Genomic DNA, 19,520 nt, shown 5'->3' with positions numbered 1-19,520 from the left:
CAAGCAGAAAGCACAAGGGGAAGGGAATATCTGCTGTCTGCCAATTTCCTCCCCTACATGCATGTACACACAACTGCATCCCCACATACTACTATTTCTGACACATGCAGTAGAAGCTGGAGGTGGGCAATGATCTGTGGCTGAAAGGAGGATGTGAGAAAGCCTCTGCACACTGCCCAATATCTAATAAAACTAAGTAGCATCTTGGGGAAACCCAGCCAGATAGGCAGGAGATATATATATATATATATATATATATATATATATATATATATATTAATTATTATTATTATTATTTAGTAGGGAGTGAGCATCAAACACAGGAGGAGCCACCCTCTAAGTAACCACAGGTGATGATGATTTCATCATCATAATTTTTAATATATCACTTAATTGCCCAAATTACTGAGAGACCTGGCTTCATATCTCAAAAGCAAACTTTCCAATATTTATTCCAATTTAAGTTTGTTTGTTTTTCAAATGATACGTTGATCTGCTTTTACATCAAGCACAGAACTATCTTTTACTCTCGAGTCTAGAATATCACCGTTTAAATAATGGCACAATATCCTTGAAGTAATGGTCATACAAAGAAACTTCCTTTTTGCTCACCATGCTTCTCCCTACTGCCTTTGTTTTCTCTGTATTACAATGAAGAGTTGCAGCATAGTGGCTAGAGTGTTGGACTAGGGCCTGAGAGACCACAGTTTAAATCTCTGCTCATGAAGCTTGTAGAGTGACCTTGGGCAAAGCCACAATCTCTCAGCCTTAATCCACCTCACAGGGTCGTTGTGAGAATAAAATGGAGAGAGTGGGAAACCATGCACAGCACGTTAGAGGAAAAGTGGAGTATAAATGTGAGAAAATAAATATAGTAGAATAGTAACAAATAAACTGTTACAAAATGCTAAGTTTTCTTGAGTGTAGGTCTGTTTTAATAGGAGCATGGCATAATTTTTTCACAATGATAGGGGGAAAGACATAAAGAAGACCCCCGCCCCAACCAAATTCGGAAAGGCACAGCTCAGTGGGGGAAATATGTCATTTCAAATAACCATCTTTCTTTCCACACTAATTTCTGCTGATACTCTGTTTCAAAGTAAGTGCATTGAAAATAAGCTAAGTACAGTTAACCAGAATATCTTTTCTTGATGCCCATCATTATTAGCAATACGTCTCTCATGTGCCAGCGTCTCTCACATTTCGATGCAAAATTGGCCTTTAAAATCCTTACTTCAATCATGATAGAATCCTTTCTATACATATACCTCAGACTTATTAAAGAATGACTTCATGAAATGTCACAATATCTAAATTCATCCCTTTTTATTATGTATTACTCGATATGAATAGCAGAGGCTTATAATAGGAGCTGTAAGAAAAGTTTTGAAATGAATCAAGCACTTTTTTTTATTACCCTCCCCCCTTATCTGTACTTAAATGTGTCATCTGTCATCATTCTTACTTATTATTCCTTCTCGTGGTGTTTTCCATAATCAGTTTTACAGAGTGATCCTAAACATATTACTCAGAAGTAAATCCCATCAAGTTTTGTGAGACTGACTTCTACTAAGTCTGCAGTTCTTACACGCCGACCTTGAAATAAACCTCGTTGAATTCAGTGGGACTTTCTGAGTGGACACATGCTTTTATTGTGCTATGCATGTGCTTAGATCTGAAATCGTAAACCACAGTAGACCATTTCTCCTGGCCCTTTTCTCTTGTGCCTATGCAAATTCCAGATTCCCTCCATTTTGAAATGCTTTACCATGGACATATATTTTTAAATAAAAAGAGAGGGGGGGTGGAGGTCTATGCTGGGGGGTAAGGGAATGTAAACCCAGCAGTAACTTAGCTTGAAATAAAGGCCTCGTCTGCATTGTATATTTAAAGCAGCATCATGCCAATTTAAACAGTCAAGGCTTCCACCAAAGAATCCTGGAATCTGTGGTTTGTTAAGGGTCCTAAGAGTTGTTAGGGGACCCCTATTTCCCTCAGAAAGTGACAATCCCCAGAGTTGCCTAGGAAAAAGGGATCAACTGCTAAACCGCTCTGGTAAGTGCAGCTCTGTGAAGAAACTAGGGATCTCCTAACAATTCTCAGCACCCTAAACTAAAGTTCCAGGATATTTTGGCGGAAGCCATGACTGTTTAAACTGGCATGATGCTGCTTTAAATGTGCAGTGCAGATGGGGCCAAATTTTCCATTTATTCCGTACTACACTGGGATACAAAAACCAAGCCCCCAGCTTTCCTGCTGTCAGTCAAAAATAAATGTGACAGGAGAAGTTGGGGTTGGAATTTAAACATAAATCCCTCAAAACTGAGCAAGACCTGGAGACAAATTTCAAATCCTTTGCCACTATTTTTATGTTTTGCTTCCTCGCACCCAGTTGCAAATAAATAAGCTGATGAAGACACCCACTGAAATTTGGCACTGGATTTACTGTGTGGCTTTTAATATTTTGTGCATGTAAATCTTCCAAAATGTGTGCTCCAGCATGCGTGCATGGAATCAGAACTATTGAGCATCACATTATCTGTCTTCCCCCGATAAATGACAGGTAGCAGACCTTTTGCTTTTATAACGGGAAATCATACATTTCTAGTTGCCAAGGGTGCAATCTAATGAGAACTTCATTATATGCAGCTCATGTTGAAAAGAGCAGGAATCACACTAAAGAGCAGCTGTATAAAAAGATTTGGTATAACAATAGACAGACTTAGATAAGATCAGTTGCCAAAAGCAGCAGTAGGGCCTTCTCTGTGCCGGTGGCAGAATGCTCACATGGTGCTATGTTGGATATATTATTTTTTTTTGTTAATTTTTTTATTAAAGGATTTTTTTATATATAACAACAAAAACATAACAGTACAATACAATAAACACAACAACAAAAAAAACAAGTACAATTTCAGATCTTGTTTTCTTATCCCTTACTTCTCCGACTTCCTCATGCCTCCCTTTTCTGTATTCCAATTTCTAATCATTTATTCAGCAAATCTTCCCTTATTTTAATTTAGTTTGATCTTACTTATTCTCCTTATCTTATCCATTACTAATAGTAACCATTTATTTTCTAATCCAACATCATTTTAACTTTCATTAATTTTATAATATTTCTTTAAATAGTCCTTAAATTTTTTCCATTCTTCTTCCGCTGCTTCTCTTCCCTGGTTTCGGATTCTGCTCGTCATCTCTGCCAGGCCCATGTAGTCAATCACCTTCATCTGCCATTCTTCCAGGGTGGGTAGATCTTGTGTCTTCCAGTACTTTGCAATGAGTATTCTTGCTGCTGTTGTAGCATACATAAAAAAAGTTATATCCGTCTTTAACACCCCTTGGCCGACAATACCCAAGAGAAAGGCCTCTGGTTTCTTAGAGAAGGTATACTTAAATACCTTTTTCAGTTCATTATAGATCATTTCCCAGAATGCCTTAATCTTCGGGCACGTCCACCAGAGGTGAAAGAATGTGCCTTCCTTTTCCTTACATTTCCAACATTTATTGTCAGGCAAATGGTAAATCTTTGCAAGCTTGACTGGGGTTATGTACCACCTATAGATCATTTTCATAATATTTTCTCTTAAGGCATTACATGCCGTAAATTTCATCCCGGTGGTCCACAACTTCTCCCAATCAGCAAACAAGATGTTATGACCAATGTCCTGAGCCCATTTAATCATACTTGATTTAACCGTTTCATCTTGTGTATTCCATTTCAGCAGCAAATTATACATTTTTGACAAATTTCTAGTGCTGGATTCTAACAATTCAGTCTCCAATTTTGATTTTTCCACCTGGAAGCCAATTTTACTGTCCATTTTAAATACTTCATTTATTTGATGATAGTGCAACCAATCTCTCACCTTCCCTTTTAGTTTCTCAAAGCTCTGCAATCTCAGTCTGTCCCCTTCCTTTTCCAAGATTTCCCAGTATCTTGGCCATTTAGACTCCAGGTGCTATGTTGGATATAACCCGCTGTTGTCACTCCCCAATTTAAATTATGCAGTCTTTAACCAATCAGTTAATTGTTTAATCAAATGAGTTCTAGTTGGTTAAACAACTACAATTCACATGCCCAGTTTCATTAGTGCCTGATTCATCTGACTGTGTACACACCAGGGGGTATTGACGGGGTGGGAATGTCTTTAACCTAAGTCAAGGTGTTCACACCTTGGCTAGAAACAGATTAGGACCAGTTTAATGACTTGAATAGGGACGTGGGTGGTGCTGTGGGTTAAACCACAGAGCCTAGGACTTGCCAATCAGAAGGTTGGCAGTTAGAATCACCGCAACGGGGTGAGCTCCCATTGCTCAGTCCCTGCTCCTGCCAACCTAGCAGTTGGAAAGCATGTCAAAGTGCAAGTAGATAAATAGGTACCGCTCTGGCGGGAAGGTAAACGGCGTTTCCGTGTGCTGCTCTGGTTCGCCAGAAGCGGCTTAGTCATGCTGGCCACATGACCCGGAAGCTGTACGCAGGCTCCCTCGGCCAATAAAGCGAGATGAGCGCCGCAACCCCAGAGTCGGCCACGACTGGACCTAATGGTCAGGGGTCCCTTTATCTTTACCTAATGACTTGAATTGGTGCTAAGCTAGTTCAAGAAATGATGCATCAAACAGTAATGTTGTTGTAGGTTTTTAAGGGGGTGGGGGTCAGTAAATGGGAGTATGAACACAGCCCAACACTTATTTTTCTTAATTCCAGCCTCTCAGTTATCCCAACCTGATTTGGGAATCTCAGGCTATCATCCCACTGTTTCAGTTTCAATAGCTCTGTCCACAGGGGGTCAGAACTGTCCTAGTCTTCTTCTAATCCTAGTGCTAGATACATACCCACCAAGTTCATAGAGCTTTGGACTGAGCAACACACTGCTGCTACACACAACTGGCATTGAGAATCTCCACATGCTTTCACATTTAAGATGGGCATAAAGTAGTGGATGTTAGGTGGTGGTAGGGTAAGGTCAAAAAGTTGGAAAACCCCTACCTAAGGCATATCTTACAGATAAGAACACCATTTCCAGCTTGCTGTTCCCTAGTGGAGAATAGCCTTGTTGTGCGAATCTAGAGTTGTTGTTAGGTGATATGCTGGCCCAGCCATTTTTAAAAACTGTGTCATAAAAATCCCACAGTTAGAGAGAGTGTAAGGCAAGGGGAGACTGTCCTTTGCTGGATGAGTGCTCACCTTTGCTGGATGAGTGCTTTTCAGCACCTATACATGAGCTCCTTGCCAGCTACATATATTTAAAGCAGTTCATATTAGGCAGCCACTTTAGCTACATTAGCTATAGTGAGGAGGTGAGGAGAAGGCAGAAGCTGCTACATCTGCTTAATACAGTCCTTTAAAAAAATGACATTTTGAGTGTTGCACTAAAATGTTTCAGTGGAAATGTGGCTCTTGCTGTGACTGCGACCAAAAGGTTTAAAAAAGCCATGATTGAAATGTGGTCTGTAAGTTTGGCTATCCATTTTCTTCCACTCTTAGAGGACAAGATTATCCTGCATTCTACAGAGAAGGGTTTTGAAAATTACAGTTCTCAGAATGGTATTTCAGTGTGTATGCTGTGTTAAACATTTAAACTTAATAGTCAGGGACTCTCAAAAATGTCCTTCTGCTTTCCTTTCACATCTACAGGGGTGGCCTGCCCCTTTTCATCACCTGAGGCGAAATGAGATTTGCTGCCTCCTGCCCTTCTACGTCTAGTGCCACCACACACACATACCCCTTCTGCCACTGGAATGACCCAGTGGCAGAACAATGTACCAGAATGCCTCCATCTCACTGGTGATGGCAGAAGCAGTGGTACAGACAGAGCACTGCATCTTTTACTTCTGCCACCTGAGGCAGTTGCTGCACCCTGCCTCATGGGCAGGCCGGCTCTGCCATGCCCTCAGATTTCAGAATGGGAGGCCTGTTTAGAGCAGATTGACTAGGTAAAGCACAGATTCTCATTTGAGTTTTCCAGAGCAAAGTACAGACGTTTCTCTTCCTCTTGCCTTTGCTGTGAAAACAGATGGGCTGCAAGAATTAGTTCTGCCTCTTCTCTTTCCCAGGATTGTGAGAGCATCGGCATAGCCTAGCTTCACAAGAGGTCTTCTCCAAAAGGTCAAATCCTGGTGCTATTTAAAAAAATAACTCACTTTTTTTCTCACTCGTGAGGATCATGTTGAAGGTCATTCTGTATTTGGCTGGCTTGTGCTTTTGAGCATTTGAGATTTTATGTTGATTAAGGATTATTATGCAGTATGGCTTTAGGTGTTCAAGAGTTTTTATTGTTATGTCTCAACTGAGATCAGCTGGTGGCTGGGGATAAAAGGGTGTGTGTGTCTAGAGTCAAGGAAGGGATCCAGATGTCGTATATGGGGGAAGGTTTTCTTCTCTGGGCCCCTTTCAGAGGAAGGGTGGGGTATACATTTAATAATAAAGAAGTAAATGTGGGGTAGAAAAGCTATGAACATGCTGTTTTAAAAAAATGTTTTGAAAAATACATTGAATTTCCTATAACTCCCTGTCCCCACCTAGTGTCTCATTTGTATATTGCACTTTACAACACACTTATTTGCAGCTGTATAGCCGAGTCCAAGGTGTCATTAGGCATGGGCATAGCCCCCCATTTTTTGTGGGGAGTTGGCCTTTTGTTGGGGGGGGGTGAGAACCTCAGTTTGCTATGTATTTTTATTGATTTTTATTGATGTGGGGGGACAGCTGCCCCTCCCTGCACCTGGCTCTGCCCATGTCCTAAGGGCTTGGTAACTTGGGATGCTCTACTGTAACAGCAGCCCTAGAGGTCTTGGGAGGGTCTGACTCCTCTTCCTCAGAGCCAGTCAACTGATTCAATCCTTAGTGTTTCCCTGCTGATTTGGAAAGAACGATTAGAAGCAATGCCACAGAAGCTCTGCAGGAATGGTTCCAGGATCTGTGAGCATTTTACACTGCAGCTCAGATCAGCTTGATCACGTTTGTTCAAGTTTTTTGTGTGAAGAATCTCTGAAAACAGACAGAGGGTGAGTGGGCAGTACCCATATATTTCGGGAGGACAGAGTAAGGGCGGAACTTACTACTTCCCTAGCAACTATCTCCTTTCATTAGAACAGGTTGTTCTTGGTTTCAGAGATGCTTCATACGAGCAAGTTAATCATATATTTTATGCAGATTTAATTAGGTTATTTTCCCCCCAGAGCAGCTAATTAGCAAACCCACTTTAGGGTACTAAGGCGTCAGTGTGTAGATATGTCGGTGACGTTTTATAAAGAGAAGAAAACTGTTTAGGGAAGAACGCAGAGCATGAGGACTCCTCAAGTCAGACAAGCACACGACACATGAATATTGTTGCATGCACCACAATCTCCCAAGTGGTGAGAGACACCAGAGATGCTTTCCCAGGGTTTGGTTTCTGTGGAATGAAGCTAAATGGAGACTGTGGTGTCATTAGGATATATGGTTTCATTTGCACATATTTGCAACCTGAGCATAGGAAGGAGGGGCTTACAGCATTAACATCCCACATATCTTGTCTCCCCCACTAGGATCCTAGGGAGATCCCCAAGCCATAGATTTGGTGCAGCTAAGAAGGTCTGGATCTGGTCAGTGTCTAGATGTGAAACTATCTAGGAACTTCATATATGCAGCTTTGAGCTCCATGGTGGTAGAAAGTGGGATATAAAAGAAATAAACACATGTTGGTCCCTGTGACCAATTACATATATGAGCAGATCTCTCTCAGAATAAGTTTCATGAATTTACGTTGGCATGTATCTCTGAACTTGCAAAATGCAGTTGAATGAGGCTCCCATATGTGTAATGGGGTTCATAACATTTCCCCTCTTACTTTCTCTGCCTGGTCTGCTATATGTTGGAAGGTTTAGGACTGACACAGACTTTTTATTCTAGCATTTCATTTTGTGGTAACCAGAATGAACAGGCTCTGATTCTATAAACTGGGTACTGATTAGAAAAAACAGCAATACAGTCAATGAAATAATGGCGACAAAGTAGGTTTTTCATCCAGATATTGGAACAACTGCATATTTACAGCATAAGAGAGAAAATCTTAAAATGAGATTTGTCCCTTCCTTTAGTTAATAATGTATGTCTAGTGGCTTGTCCATAAAACTTTGCAACAGCTGAGCAGCCTGGTAAGTAATCAAGTAATCCTACTTTATAGCCAGTGACAAACAGTTTCAAAGATTTCTTTCATTAGAGTGAAATATATATATATATTTATTTACTTCAGTTGTGGAATATTCCATCCATGTACACACCGGAGACAAAAAGAAAGCTGATGCCACTGGAGAGGCTTATATTTGTATTCAAGGAGGCAGGGGAGACTCTGGGAAACGATGGCTTAATCCTTCAAAAAGTGGTCCAGTCACTTTCAGCAGAGGAGAGGTAAAATTAATTCATAGCAAATGTGCACACATAAACATCTCTCCCATTGTACACAGAGTATTTTCCCTCGAAAAGAATCTGAATATTCATGTGGGACCCCACTATTGTCAATGAACATTATTATCCAGCCAAAGTTAAGTGGTTAAGTGGCTATAGGTCCCACTGATTTTAGTGGAAGAGAGCTAAATTACTTGTTTGACAATTCTCCCATCAAAATCAACGGGACTTTAAAAACTTTAATTGTACCCATTGTGATTTCTGCTCTTCAGTCAGTTGGTAGGTAAACATTTAAAACATACATGTTTTATGCAGAAACAGCTCACTGAGTGGGGCTGAGACTCTATGCTACCTTCCCAACAGGTGGGTTGCTATTGCTTATGGGGAGGGGCAAGATGGCAGGAAGGTTGGCATGGAGCAAACACACCTGTAGGAAAACTTGATTGGCTCTGCCAGTGTGTTTGTGCTGCACCAACATCTCCAATCTCCCTCTCCCTCCTGGTAAGCAATAGCAACTCTGCCCTACTTAGCAAGCTGCTTCTGGTCTCACAAGCTTCTTGAAGCAATACTGTGCTGGATCAGTGACATGTGCAAGTAAATCCCATATTTTGTCTATAGTTCGTGCTGCTTAACCCCAGATTGAGATCATGTGTATTTTGTAAATCACAGTGCATATCTATTAGGTTACAGTCATTATTTATTACATTTCTATCCCACCTTTCCTCCAAAGAGCTCAAGGAGCTCGGGGTGGTATACACTGCCCCCCCATACTTTCAACACAACAATCCTGTGAGGTAGGTTGGGCTGAGGGTGAGTGACTGGCCTGAGGTCACCCAATGAATTTCATAGTTGAGGGGGATTTGAACTCCACTCTGGGAGTAAGACTCATTGAACTTAATAGGGCTTATTTCCAAGTAGATATGCATACAATGTGCCGTTAGTCATTCCAGCTCTATCGGTCAAATATGTTCCATCATGTAGTCATCATTTCAACATGTGCTTGCTGCATGCCTGGAGAATAAATCAGGGAGAAAATTGGTCAGAAGCGACTAAATGCATAGGTCCAATTTAAAATGTCAGGATTCACAGACAGAAGATATTTCTAATATAAGAAGGTTGTATGAGATGGAAGATGTACTGAGGGGAGGGGGACTAATTCTGGAATAAATAAATGCCAAGGAAATAATATTAGTATTCATGGGGAGAAATGAGCAACATAGAATGTTTAACTACTGCTACCAAGAAACATCTTATTTAATAGAGGTATTTTCATATATTATAATATGGAGAAGATTTGTCTGTAGAAAATAGAGAAATATGAGTGATATATTTGCTATCCTAGGTTAGGCCAATCTAGCCTAGTACCCAAGCTCTATCTGAAGCTAATTTGAGACACTTCAGAAGAAAGGCAAGGTCACTTTGAGCAATAACTATAATTCATCTGATTTTATTTGTTTCATTCTAGAAGCTCTGTTACAAATGAGCAGTTTACTGGAACTTTAAACCACTCCAGGAAATACTGCACTTCTTAATAATGTGATACACTAATATTTCCAATAAAGTCTTACTAGTCACTGACACTTAAAACATCACTCGCATTAATGATCTTTTTTACGATGAACTTACAGAAAATGTTATTTCTTTTCTTAAACTGAAATGTTTGTCTATGTAGTGAAAAGATCCAAAGAAAGATTTTTGCAGTGCTTAAATTTTAGTTACAGTTCTTGCATGTTAACAGCAGTTGCATCTCACTTCAGCTAAACCAATACTATTAACTCCCCTCAAATTACAGGTGGATATTTTCACAATCAAAGCAGTGCACCTTGGGAAGCTGAGCCATGTCCTTGTAGGCTTTAAAAGTTTCAACAAAGGTACAAAATGAAAACACATATATATATTGAGTATACTGTATCAAATACCAGAAAGGTGACTATACTAGTCTATAGCTGCAAAAAATATTTTCATGTTTTCACAGCAGCACCAGATACACTCACTCACTGAGACTGCAAGACATACCTGTCTTGGAGTAAATTCCATTGCACTGAATAGGACTTACTTTTGAGTATACATTTATAGGGTTGAATCGTCACTTACTTTTAGAACAGAAGACTGGCTATCTCACCAATTTGACTTGCCAGTATGTGAGTCAACCTTTTGATACTGCATGTAATGAGTGTGAATAACTAGAGACAAAATCCTTTGCTGAATTAAGCACTGTCTGTACAACAAATTATACATGAAGATCTTCTAGTCGCTCTTCTGCATCTAGCAATCAAGGCTGTTTATGTGAATTCTGTTCCTAGGGTGTGTGTGTGTGTGTGTGTGTGTGTGTGTGAGAGAGAGAGAGAGAGAGTATATGGATGTATATATGTACACATACACACACTCAGTGCATATGCATCCAGCACGCCAACATGATCAATGAGCTTGATACTCACCCCAGAAATTGATTGGACCCTTCAAGTATTCCTGTTGAATCCTTGAATTCCCCAAGGCTTTTTTTTTGTTTGTATAGCATTCAATAGAAATGCATATAATCATCCTTATTATTAACTAATTCCTTTCTGTAGAGTTTTGCATGTGCAGGTGCTTTACAATTCTTAATCATTTAGACCACGCACAAAAGCAGTCACTGGACAGAAATGGAAACCTATTTCTTCCTCTCTTTTTCTAGATGATTGGTTCCTAGAGAAGATTGTAATAAAAGAAGGAAGCTACCCTTTTACCACATACACCTTTGTTCACAATAACTGGATCAGTAAACATTCAAAAAAAGATTTTACGGAGCTTTCAATTCCACTGCAAGGTAACTTATCTTTTTTGTTTTATGGTACTTGCCAAAGTCCAGCACCCAAATCCCAACACAAGTTTCTTTGTAAGGAAGTCCCACAGAAATTCCCAAGTATGAGTACAAAGAACTAAATCCTTAGCTGCTTAGGAATCACTTGCATAACAGCCTTTAAGGCGTTCCCAAGATAGGTTTCCCAACTTGAACTCAGATTTATTGGAAGTTAATGCAGTTTAAGATCCCCCAATTTCCTACATTCAGAATAATCTAGAGGCTTTATTTTCAAAGCACATAAGATACGGCACAGATGGTACCCTTGCACAAGATCCAACCCCAATATTGCAATCCTAGGGACCAATTCAGACCACAAATCATGTGTTCTCCTGTGATGTTATTCCAGTATTGCCTGCTACATGGTAGCCCAAGAGATTAAGATGAGGCTGAAAATACGAAATACTGAATATAGCTGAGTACTGTAATACATTTTGGAACTGACATTAATATTTAACTCAAATAGGCATCATGCTGTTTGTCTGGGTATTTTTTCCATTCAGAAATGACTGTAACATCTGGCCCAGTGAAAATGTTTGATGTTAGAAGTCAAGGACAATGGAAAATGTGGATGGATTGTGCCCATGTTCCAGAAAAGATTCCTGTTGTAAAAGTGCTTGTGTATGGAACCAATGGGGTATCTCTTCCACAGAATGTCCAGAGTATGAAAAATGATCCATTTCTGGTGGGTTTCTAATTTCTTTTTGTAGCATAAGCTGTATGTTCTACTGTACAATGCTGTCACAGGAACATGATGTCCAGTGCAGGGAGGTCTGAAAGAATGGACACGGGAGACTGGTATTGGGTTCAATTAGATCACAACTTTATTTATTACAGGAAATAGTAGGTTTGGCTAAGGCATTGGGCATGTATCCAGCATCTGGCAACCCATCTGCTACCTGATAGATACCCAGTGGGGATTGACTTTGTGCTGGGGAGTCACTCCTAACAGAGATTGGGTGCCACAACCCTGCACAGACCACCATTGGGAGAGGTGTACTGGGTGGGTGGAAAAATCCCACAATGATCAGCCAAGAGGGTGGCCTGCACTGGCCACCCCCTTAAATAAAGGCATGCTTACCAAAAAAATATGAGACTTTCAAATGGCCACCAAACAGCACCCATGCAATAAATGCAACCCTTATTAGCGCCTTATAAAATTTAACTTCTTTTAACTGATACAAATATGCCTCCACCTAAGAAATGTAGATTTCAGTTCTGTGGTTATATATGGATGAATGCCGGCATTGAAATGTAGAATTTTGTTTTTGTTTGTTACCATGTTCTGTATTTTGGTGTTTTTATATTGTAGACCGCCCTGCGATCTTTGAATGAAAAGCGGTATAGAAATTAAATAAAGAAAGAATAATACTGTATTTACTCACATCTAATGTGCCATCGCATCTGAATCAATTTTCAGAACCTTGAAACCAAAAATAGTATTTTCTGGCAAATGTAAATGTGCCATCAAATCTAATGTGCACCTTAATTTTGCAACATTATTTGGCCAAAAAAGGTGAGCATTAGATTCAGGTAAATACGGTAAATAATAATAATAATAATAATAATAATAATAATAATAATAATAATAATAGTATCCATTCCCAAAGTTCTTACATTTGCAGTCTCATAACTTTTGATGCTAATTTCTGAAGGAAACCCTTTAAAACTCATATTTATTTAACTTACATATGGAAACTACAATTGTAGTGGTGGTTGTTTTGCTAGTATTTAAGGATAAAGTGAACAGCATTTAAAGAAAAAGTGTGAAGTTAAAAACTGAGGTTGAGAAAAGAAATACACATTTGATGAATGGAATTTTACCAAGATGTTGCATGTTGCGTGTTGAGTATTCTCCTCAACCTTTGCTTTTAACAGTTTGAATTAACTGGGTTTTATTGTTCTACCAACAATATTCATATAAAATATATGCAGTGGCTCAACACATTAAAAACTAATTTTAGCAACTTCATTTGCAATGCAGTCCTATGAATCTTACACAGAAGTATCACTAAATTCAATGGGACTTATTGCCAGGTAAGTAGTGTGTATAGTATTGCACCCTCAAGATTCAAACTGAGCTAAGGTGAAAGAGAAAATAATAAAAATCATCAGAATGAATGTGTGACATGTATAGTTCAGCCAACATTTTGTTTTCTTGAACAGTTAAGCGTTGGTGATATAGGCAGCATAACAAAGATATCCTTTGTGTTATCCAACACCAGTTTGAGCAGAGGAGTTAAACTTCTCAAGGTATGTTACAATTGCCTCACATGACCTTATGTTACTCTCTGTACTATAGCACAATACTTGGTACTTCAGTGGTATTGGATTTTAAAATACAAGTTTTCTATTTATGTAATACTGTAGGAGCTTGAAAACTGACTTGTGGGTTCTTGTTGCTGTTTTATTTAGACTTACATAACTTGCCTATCCCCAGAGGCTAAGGCCAGGTAACAAACTTGCTTAAAACATACACTGTTCAAATCATTTTTATGTACAAGCTCTTACAAAAAATTCTAGAAAGCTATAAGAAGCCATTGCAGATGCTGGGAAACTAATGTAATTTTTAGCAGCTCATTCTCATCAGAATGGCCCTATGAAGATCTATTCCTGGAACTGAATCTTAAGGTTACCAAGGCGTGATTGATAGTTACAAAGGCATGACTGATCTGAATATGAAAGAAAAAAGCATGCACTCCTGTGTGTACCAATAGATCATGTGCATTTAAGTTGCAGCCCACACCAAGGTTATAAGCCTGAATGATTAGGGAATCCCTGTGCTGCCATCCTCTCTCCCATTATGCAACCTGTCAGCCATCCTTATTGCAGTCTTCCCTGGACCCAGCTTCACTTGACTGGCTTGCATCCAATTGCCTCTGTGGCTCGGCACAACGTTAAGTGTCAACTCTGCAAATTCTAGATGGGATGAAAGGAGAGAGATAACTAAAAGCATAACATGGGAACTGAGCCAACCTCCCTTTCTCATTATGATCATATTCAGTAGCCTAATATACATGGAACGGGAGAAGGTACAAGACAGAGTCCTGGGTCACTTCCAGACAACCTGTTTAATGAAGCCCGATTTGTTCACAAGAAGACTGGATAAAACTGTCCATCCTGATGTGTTTGTGGGGATATTAGACAACTTTACATCAAGCATTAACTCCCACTTTGCAGTGCATTTTTGTGTCATTGCAAGAAGAAGAAATTTGGGGGAAGTGGGGTTGTTTTGACAGAGCTCCAAATCAGCTTTAATTGCACAGCCTGATTTTTCTGGAGTGCTATTGAATCCCACCCCAAAGTAGTGAGAGTATGAAAGCACCCCTGGATCACCCCTGAGGATGTGGTCTGTGGGTGCTGACAGCTAATCAGCAATTACTACCCTTTGAATTTCTCTGCCAATCATGAATTGGAGAACTCAAGAAAGTCCCATGGTTCTGCAGCACCTCATGGACTCTGGCATAGAGAAAGGAGGCAAAGGAAACAACTAAGTCAGCAGAAAAGAATGATGGAAAGGCACATAAAATCTAGTGTGTGTGAGGAACCATAGTAAAAGAAGTTTTTGAACACCAGTTCAAGTACAGCAGTTTGTCAGCCAGGTAAATTAAAAGCACAAACAAGGCCACACATCTTAGTGGTCTCAGTGCAAAGACATTTCATCCCCTAAATATTGTCTTTTATCACACTTAGGAAGGGAAGGGATAGTGTGGAGATCCATCTGTGTTGCTGTTACATCTGCTGTTTTTGTGTTCAGGAGCTGCACTTTTTCTACAGTGATTATTCTCTTTTTATAGCGCAATCATATATATATCATATGATATCATAGCAGATATCATATCAGTATTTAAAAGTTTTTACTGCAACATTAGTAAAATCCATTCCAGAAGAAAAACATTAAGAGGAATTGGATTTTTTTCTTTTTGTACTCAGGAAAACAAAATCATTCTTCAGGAAAGTAATTAATTGTTTTGTCAAAAGTGAATCTCGTAATTTCAGTTTACAACAAATGCAAGGAAACGTACATTTGAGCTCATTTCATGAAAAGGCAGAATAAATGCTATAAATAAACAGTGTGTAGCCTGGCTCTTGGTGCACTATTTGTGATACAGAATCACAATTTAAATGACAGTAAGGAATCCCTCTTCCTAGCTGACCCTCTGGGAGACTGAGGCACTATTTCATTATGATCAATCAATCAAATGTTTATTACGGTTGATCAGCCATTAAGCAAAGTACAAAATAGAAAGAAGCACAAAATCACCGCCTCAGTGTAACCAATGCTGAATTATTAAAAATGACAAGCTAGGACAGGCACCCCCAAACTCGGCCCTCCAGATGTTTTGGGACTACAACTACCATCATCCCTAGCTAACAGGACCAGTGGTCAGGGATGATGGGAATTGTAGTCCCAAATCATCTGGAGGGCTGAGTTTGGAGATGCCTGAGGTAAGAGCTAACAATAATAGCAAATTAAGAGATATCACAGCTTTAATATATATATACGTTAGTAGATTTATTAGACTCCTCAAGAAAGATACTCAAAAGAGTCTAGAAGTATCAGCCAGAAAATTGCCTCATAAGGGAATTGTTGTTGGCATCTGCCTGTCTTGAGAGACAATGGTGTGCACCTCCAGGGGTGAAGTCAAACTGCAAGCCTGGAAAGTGTGTATGGAGGTCCTGGGCTGCCCCAACGACAAGACCCCCTTTTGGCCTTGCTGATGTGGTCCAAAGTAAAGCAGAGTAATACGTTTGGCACCAGCTTGGCTGCAGGACTTGCCAGGAGGAGGCATACAAGGATCAAAGTTTTCCTTCTCCTAGATGGGCTACCTTCCCAGGTTGATGAGCCCCATCTGCCCCATACTTCCTTCTACAGCACATGCAGACCATTCAGCCCACTGCTGGATTGCATATATCTGTTAGAAGCAGACCAAGTCAGGCACAGGGAGCTGGTGGTATAAATGGCCCATTAGTGATGAATGTGACTCCTGCGTATCCATATCTTTTATTGTATAACCACACATAGATCCAAAGATAGCAGATAAAAAAGAGACCAACAACATAACCCCACCCCTCATTGATTCATTTTTTTCATGTAGTCACAAAAGAATCTAGCAATATCTGCTACAACAGAGACATTGGCAAGGCAATGGAACCAGCATTGAATAGAGAGCATCCATGACAATCTACTTAATGAGACAAGTCCAATTTTCAAGTTCATGGCAGTACTAGCAGCACAGTACTAGCTGTAGTAACTACAGCTCTAAGGAAGAAGAACTGAATTCCTTCTAAGGAAAATCTAAGCCCAGGAAATGAGATTGAGGCTCCATACAAAATCTGGTTCTCAGCTTTTGCAATGAAAGCCTGTGGAGCTGCTGGAAGAAATTTGCCTCCTTTTGTGAATAAAAATCAAAATCGTGCTCTTACTGTATAGGAGTCATGAAACTGCATCCTGAGGCATTTGTAGGAATTGGCTTGTTCTAATCTGTGGTCCTCCATGTCCTCTTGGCTGCAGCTCCGGATGAAAGACTTGGACACTAAAGAAGAACTGGGCTTTCACCCTTTAAACCAATGGCTTTTTGAAGAAGATGGGTCTGAGACTGTGACAGAGCTAGCAGCAGTCAGACCAGATAAAGCACCACTTAAGGGTATGTTTCCCAACCACAGAACAAGCAAAACTAAATGCTCTCTTCCAGAAATTACCTCTGTGAAAAACATGGTAGGAAGGCCCCTAAGGTGGTGGGTGAACATTTGGCTGTGTGCCAGAAGGGATGGTCAGTCATGGGCAATGCCATTAACACACTTGTTCAACACGCACATAGACATTCAACTCTTTCTTTCTTTCTTTCTTTCTTTCTTTCTTTCTTTCTTTCTTTCCTTCTTTCCTTCTTTCCTTCTCTCTCTCTCTCTCTCTCTCTCTCTCTCTCTCTCTCTCTCTCACACACACACACACACACACCCCTCTTTCCCATTTGATTTCCCAGCACTCCAGTTCAGCAGTTCAAAGCTGCAATTAGTGTGCTAATATGCAACTATCTTGTCTGTGTTGGGCGTGCAAGACAGGATGCGGGGCGGGCGGGATTAAAACCTCCACCAGCACTCCCAATGCAGATAACGTTCTGCCTGCACTGCTAAGAACTGAATAAGGACTTGGAATGTATGGAGAATACCATGTTGGCTTCTCCCAGTTGAGGATCTGGCTGTGAACAACCCTGAGATCTGTGGATGAAGGGCAGTATACAAATTTAATAAAATATTTAAGTCCAGGCAATCTGGTTTAGGTGGGTTTAAAAACTTGGAGAAAGGCATGTTTAAGTTACATTAAATTAAGTAGGACTTTTATTTAAGTAATTATGTTCCGTCCATCTCACTTTAAGCACCTCTAAGTCTTGCAGGATTGCATCTGAAATGAAGGGTTCTGTTGGGTCTCACTAAAAGTGATTTCCTTCACATCCCAACTCAAACTCTGATAAATTAGCAAATTTAGTTGCACAGTGCTATGCAGAGTTCATGCAGCTACTGCTCTAAAAATTGTTCTGTCATGCTGCCTAAAGACGTATGCATTACTATGCAGACGTATACAAAACTATGTGTTGTCATCCAGGCATCATACTAGATGATGATTTCTGTCTGTAGTGAATAATATTAATGCAGATCGATGTGAAGAGTTGAGCTACTTCCTCATAGCACTTTAATTGGTAGTGGCAGCAATTATCTAACTGGCAGGCTCAAAGGGAAAGCAGCTGATCTGGAACAAACAGCAGGGCTTTAGCCCTGTTAACTTTACTCTTTTTTCTACAGAAACATCAGCAGCAATGAATAGATGCTAACTGGAGTTAAGTCCTGCAATTAATATGAAAAAAGGGGATTTGTTTCTCTTGGCTTCTGCAAGAAATGAATCAAGCTTCATTTAATTGCACTTTTAAGTCATATTGACATCGTTCGGTGACAAAAGTTCTAGTCAGGAATGACAGTATAGATCTGATGTTCATATTTGAATAATAAGCAGAATGCTATAAACTTGTAACACTGGGCTAAAAAGTGGAACTACTTTTTAGTAGCCATGTATTATGGGTTTTGGAAGTGTGCACATGTGTGGTGTATTGCAAGAAATTATACTGAGAGCAGGGATGTTATTGGAGAGATACAGTAAATCAGGAATTAAGGAAGATAAGTACCAAGATGAAATAGAAGCAAATGCCATAAATACTCTTTTGTACACCTGTTTGTATTCATTAAATATGCACTTCCATACAAATTTACTTGAGGGTAAGCCCCATGGAGCTTAGTGGGACTTACTTCTGAGTCAACCTGTAGAGGGCTGCCCTAAAGCATAATTGCTTGTCTACTAAAAATAGATGAAGTAGCCGATTGTAAGGTCGGCGGTTGGAATCTGCACGATGGGGTGAGCTCCCATTGCTATGTCTCAGCTCCTGCCAACCTAGCAGTTTGGAAGCATACCAGTGTGAGTAGATAAATAGGTACCGCTGCGGCTGGAAAGTAAACGGTGTTTCTGTGCACTCTGGTTTCCGTCATGGTGTTCTGTTGTGCCAGAAGCGGTTGTGTTCATGACCATGGAAGTTTGACCCCCAGAAGCCACTCCCCCAAAAACCCAGAAAAAAATGCTCTCTGGTTTGTCTGATTGCTCCCCTTTACTCCTTCCCTCCATTTCTCAGCCAACCATCAAAAAGCAAACAATGAAGTAAAATACTCTGTTCTTATATATAAATTGGTGGTGTGTATAGCAAGGTTTGGGTACTAATTTATTGTTTTTGGATAAGTGATTTTTCTCATAACTTAAGTTCATAAAGCAGGTCCTGTGTGGTTTGTTTATGAAAGAGGAAGGATATAGGACTATTGGTTTTATTTCTTACACACATATTAATTTTATGCTTCTCATAGGTTTCTTTGTTACATTTTCTATCATTTATCTTTTTCCACAGTGGTTACTTACTCAATCAGTGTCCACACAGGAACGTTACCTGCATCAGAAACAGAAGCAGATGTCTTCATTACAATATTCGGGGAGAACGGGGACTCTTACAGAAGAAGACTTAGGTGTTCAGAGTCATGTGCATACTTTGCAAAGGGTCAGGTAGGCTTAGAATTTGTCTAGCTGTTATTTTGAGGGGCTTTGTAAACTTCAATCAGAGTGTTCACAACACAGCTACCTCAAGCTCTGCTTTCACTGGCATTGCTATGTGCAATCATGACAAATGCAGAAAAGACACTTAAGAGGTGTTCCCTCTCTATATTGCTTGCGAAAGTCGAAGAAAAAGGAGCTGCCACATC

General features: G+C 39.9%; 1 protein-coding gene across 1 annotated transcript in view; it reads left to right on the top strand.

Moving 5' to 3' along the window:
* Nucleotides 1-19,520, top strand: part of RP1 (RP1 axonemal microtubule associated) — a 179,895-nt gene that overhangs the window by 124,241 nt on the left and 36,134 nt on the right. The window contains exons 38-44 of the mRNA XM_053396145.1: nt 8,238-8,392; nt 10,182-10,260; nt 11,064-11,195; nt 11,732-11,913; nt 13,395-13,481; nt 16,744-16,876; nt 19,172-19,323. Coding sequence (XP_053252120.1) covers nt 8,238-8,392; nt 10,182-10,260; nt 11,064-11,195; nt 11,732-11,913; nt 13,395-13,481; nt 16,744-16,876; nt 19,172-19,323 — 920 coding nt within the window. The remainder of the gene's footprint in view (nt 1-8,237; nt 8,393-10,181; nt 10,261-11,063; nt 11,196-11,731; nt 11,914-13,394; nt 13,482-16,743; nt 16,877-19,171; nt 19,324-19,520) is intronic.

Source organism: Podarcis raffonei, chromosome 7, assembly GCF_027172205.1.
Source record: "Podarcis raffonei isolate rPodRaf1 chromosome 7, rPodRaf1.pri, whole genome shotgun sequence".
Taxonomy (NCBI): domain Eukaryota; kingdom Metazoa; phylum Chordata; class Lepidosauria; order Squamata; family Lacertidae; genus Podarcis; species Podarcis raffonei.
Note: the sequence above shows the minus strand (reverse complement) of the source record. Positions and strands in the feature narration are given on the sequence as shown.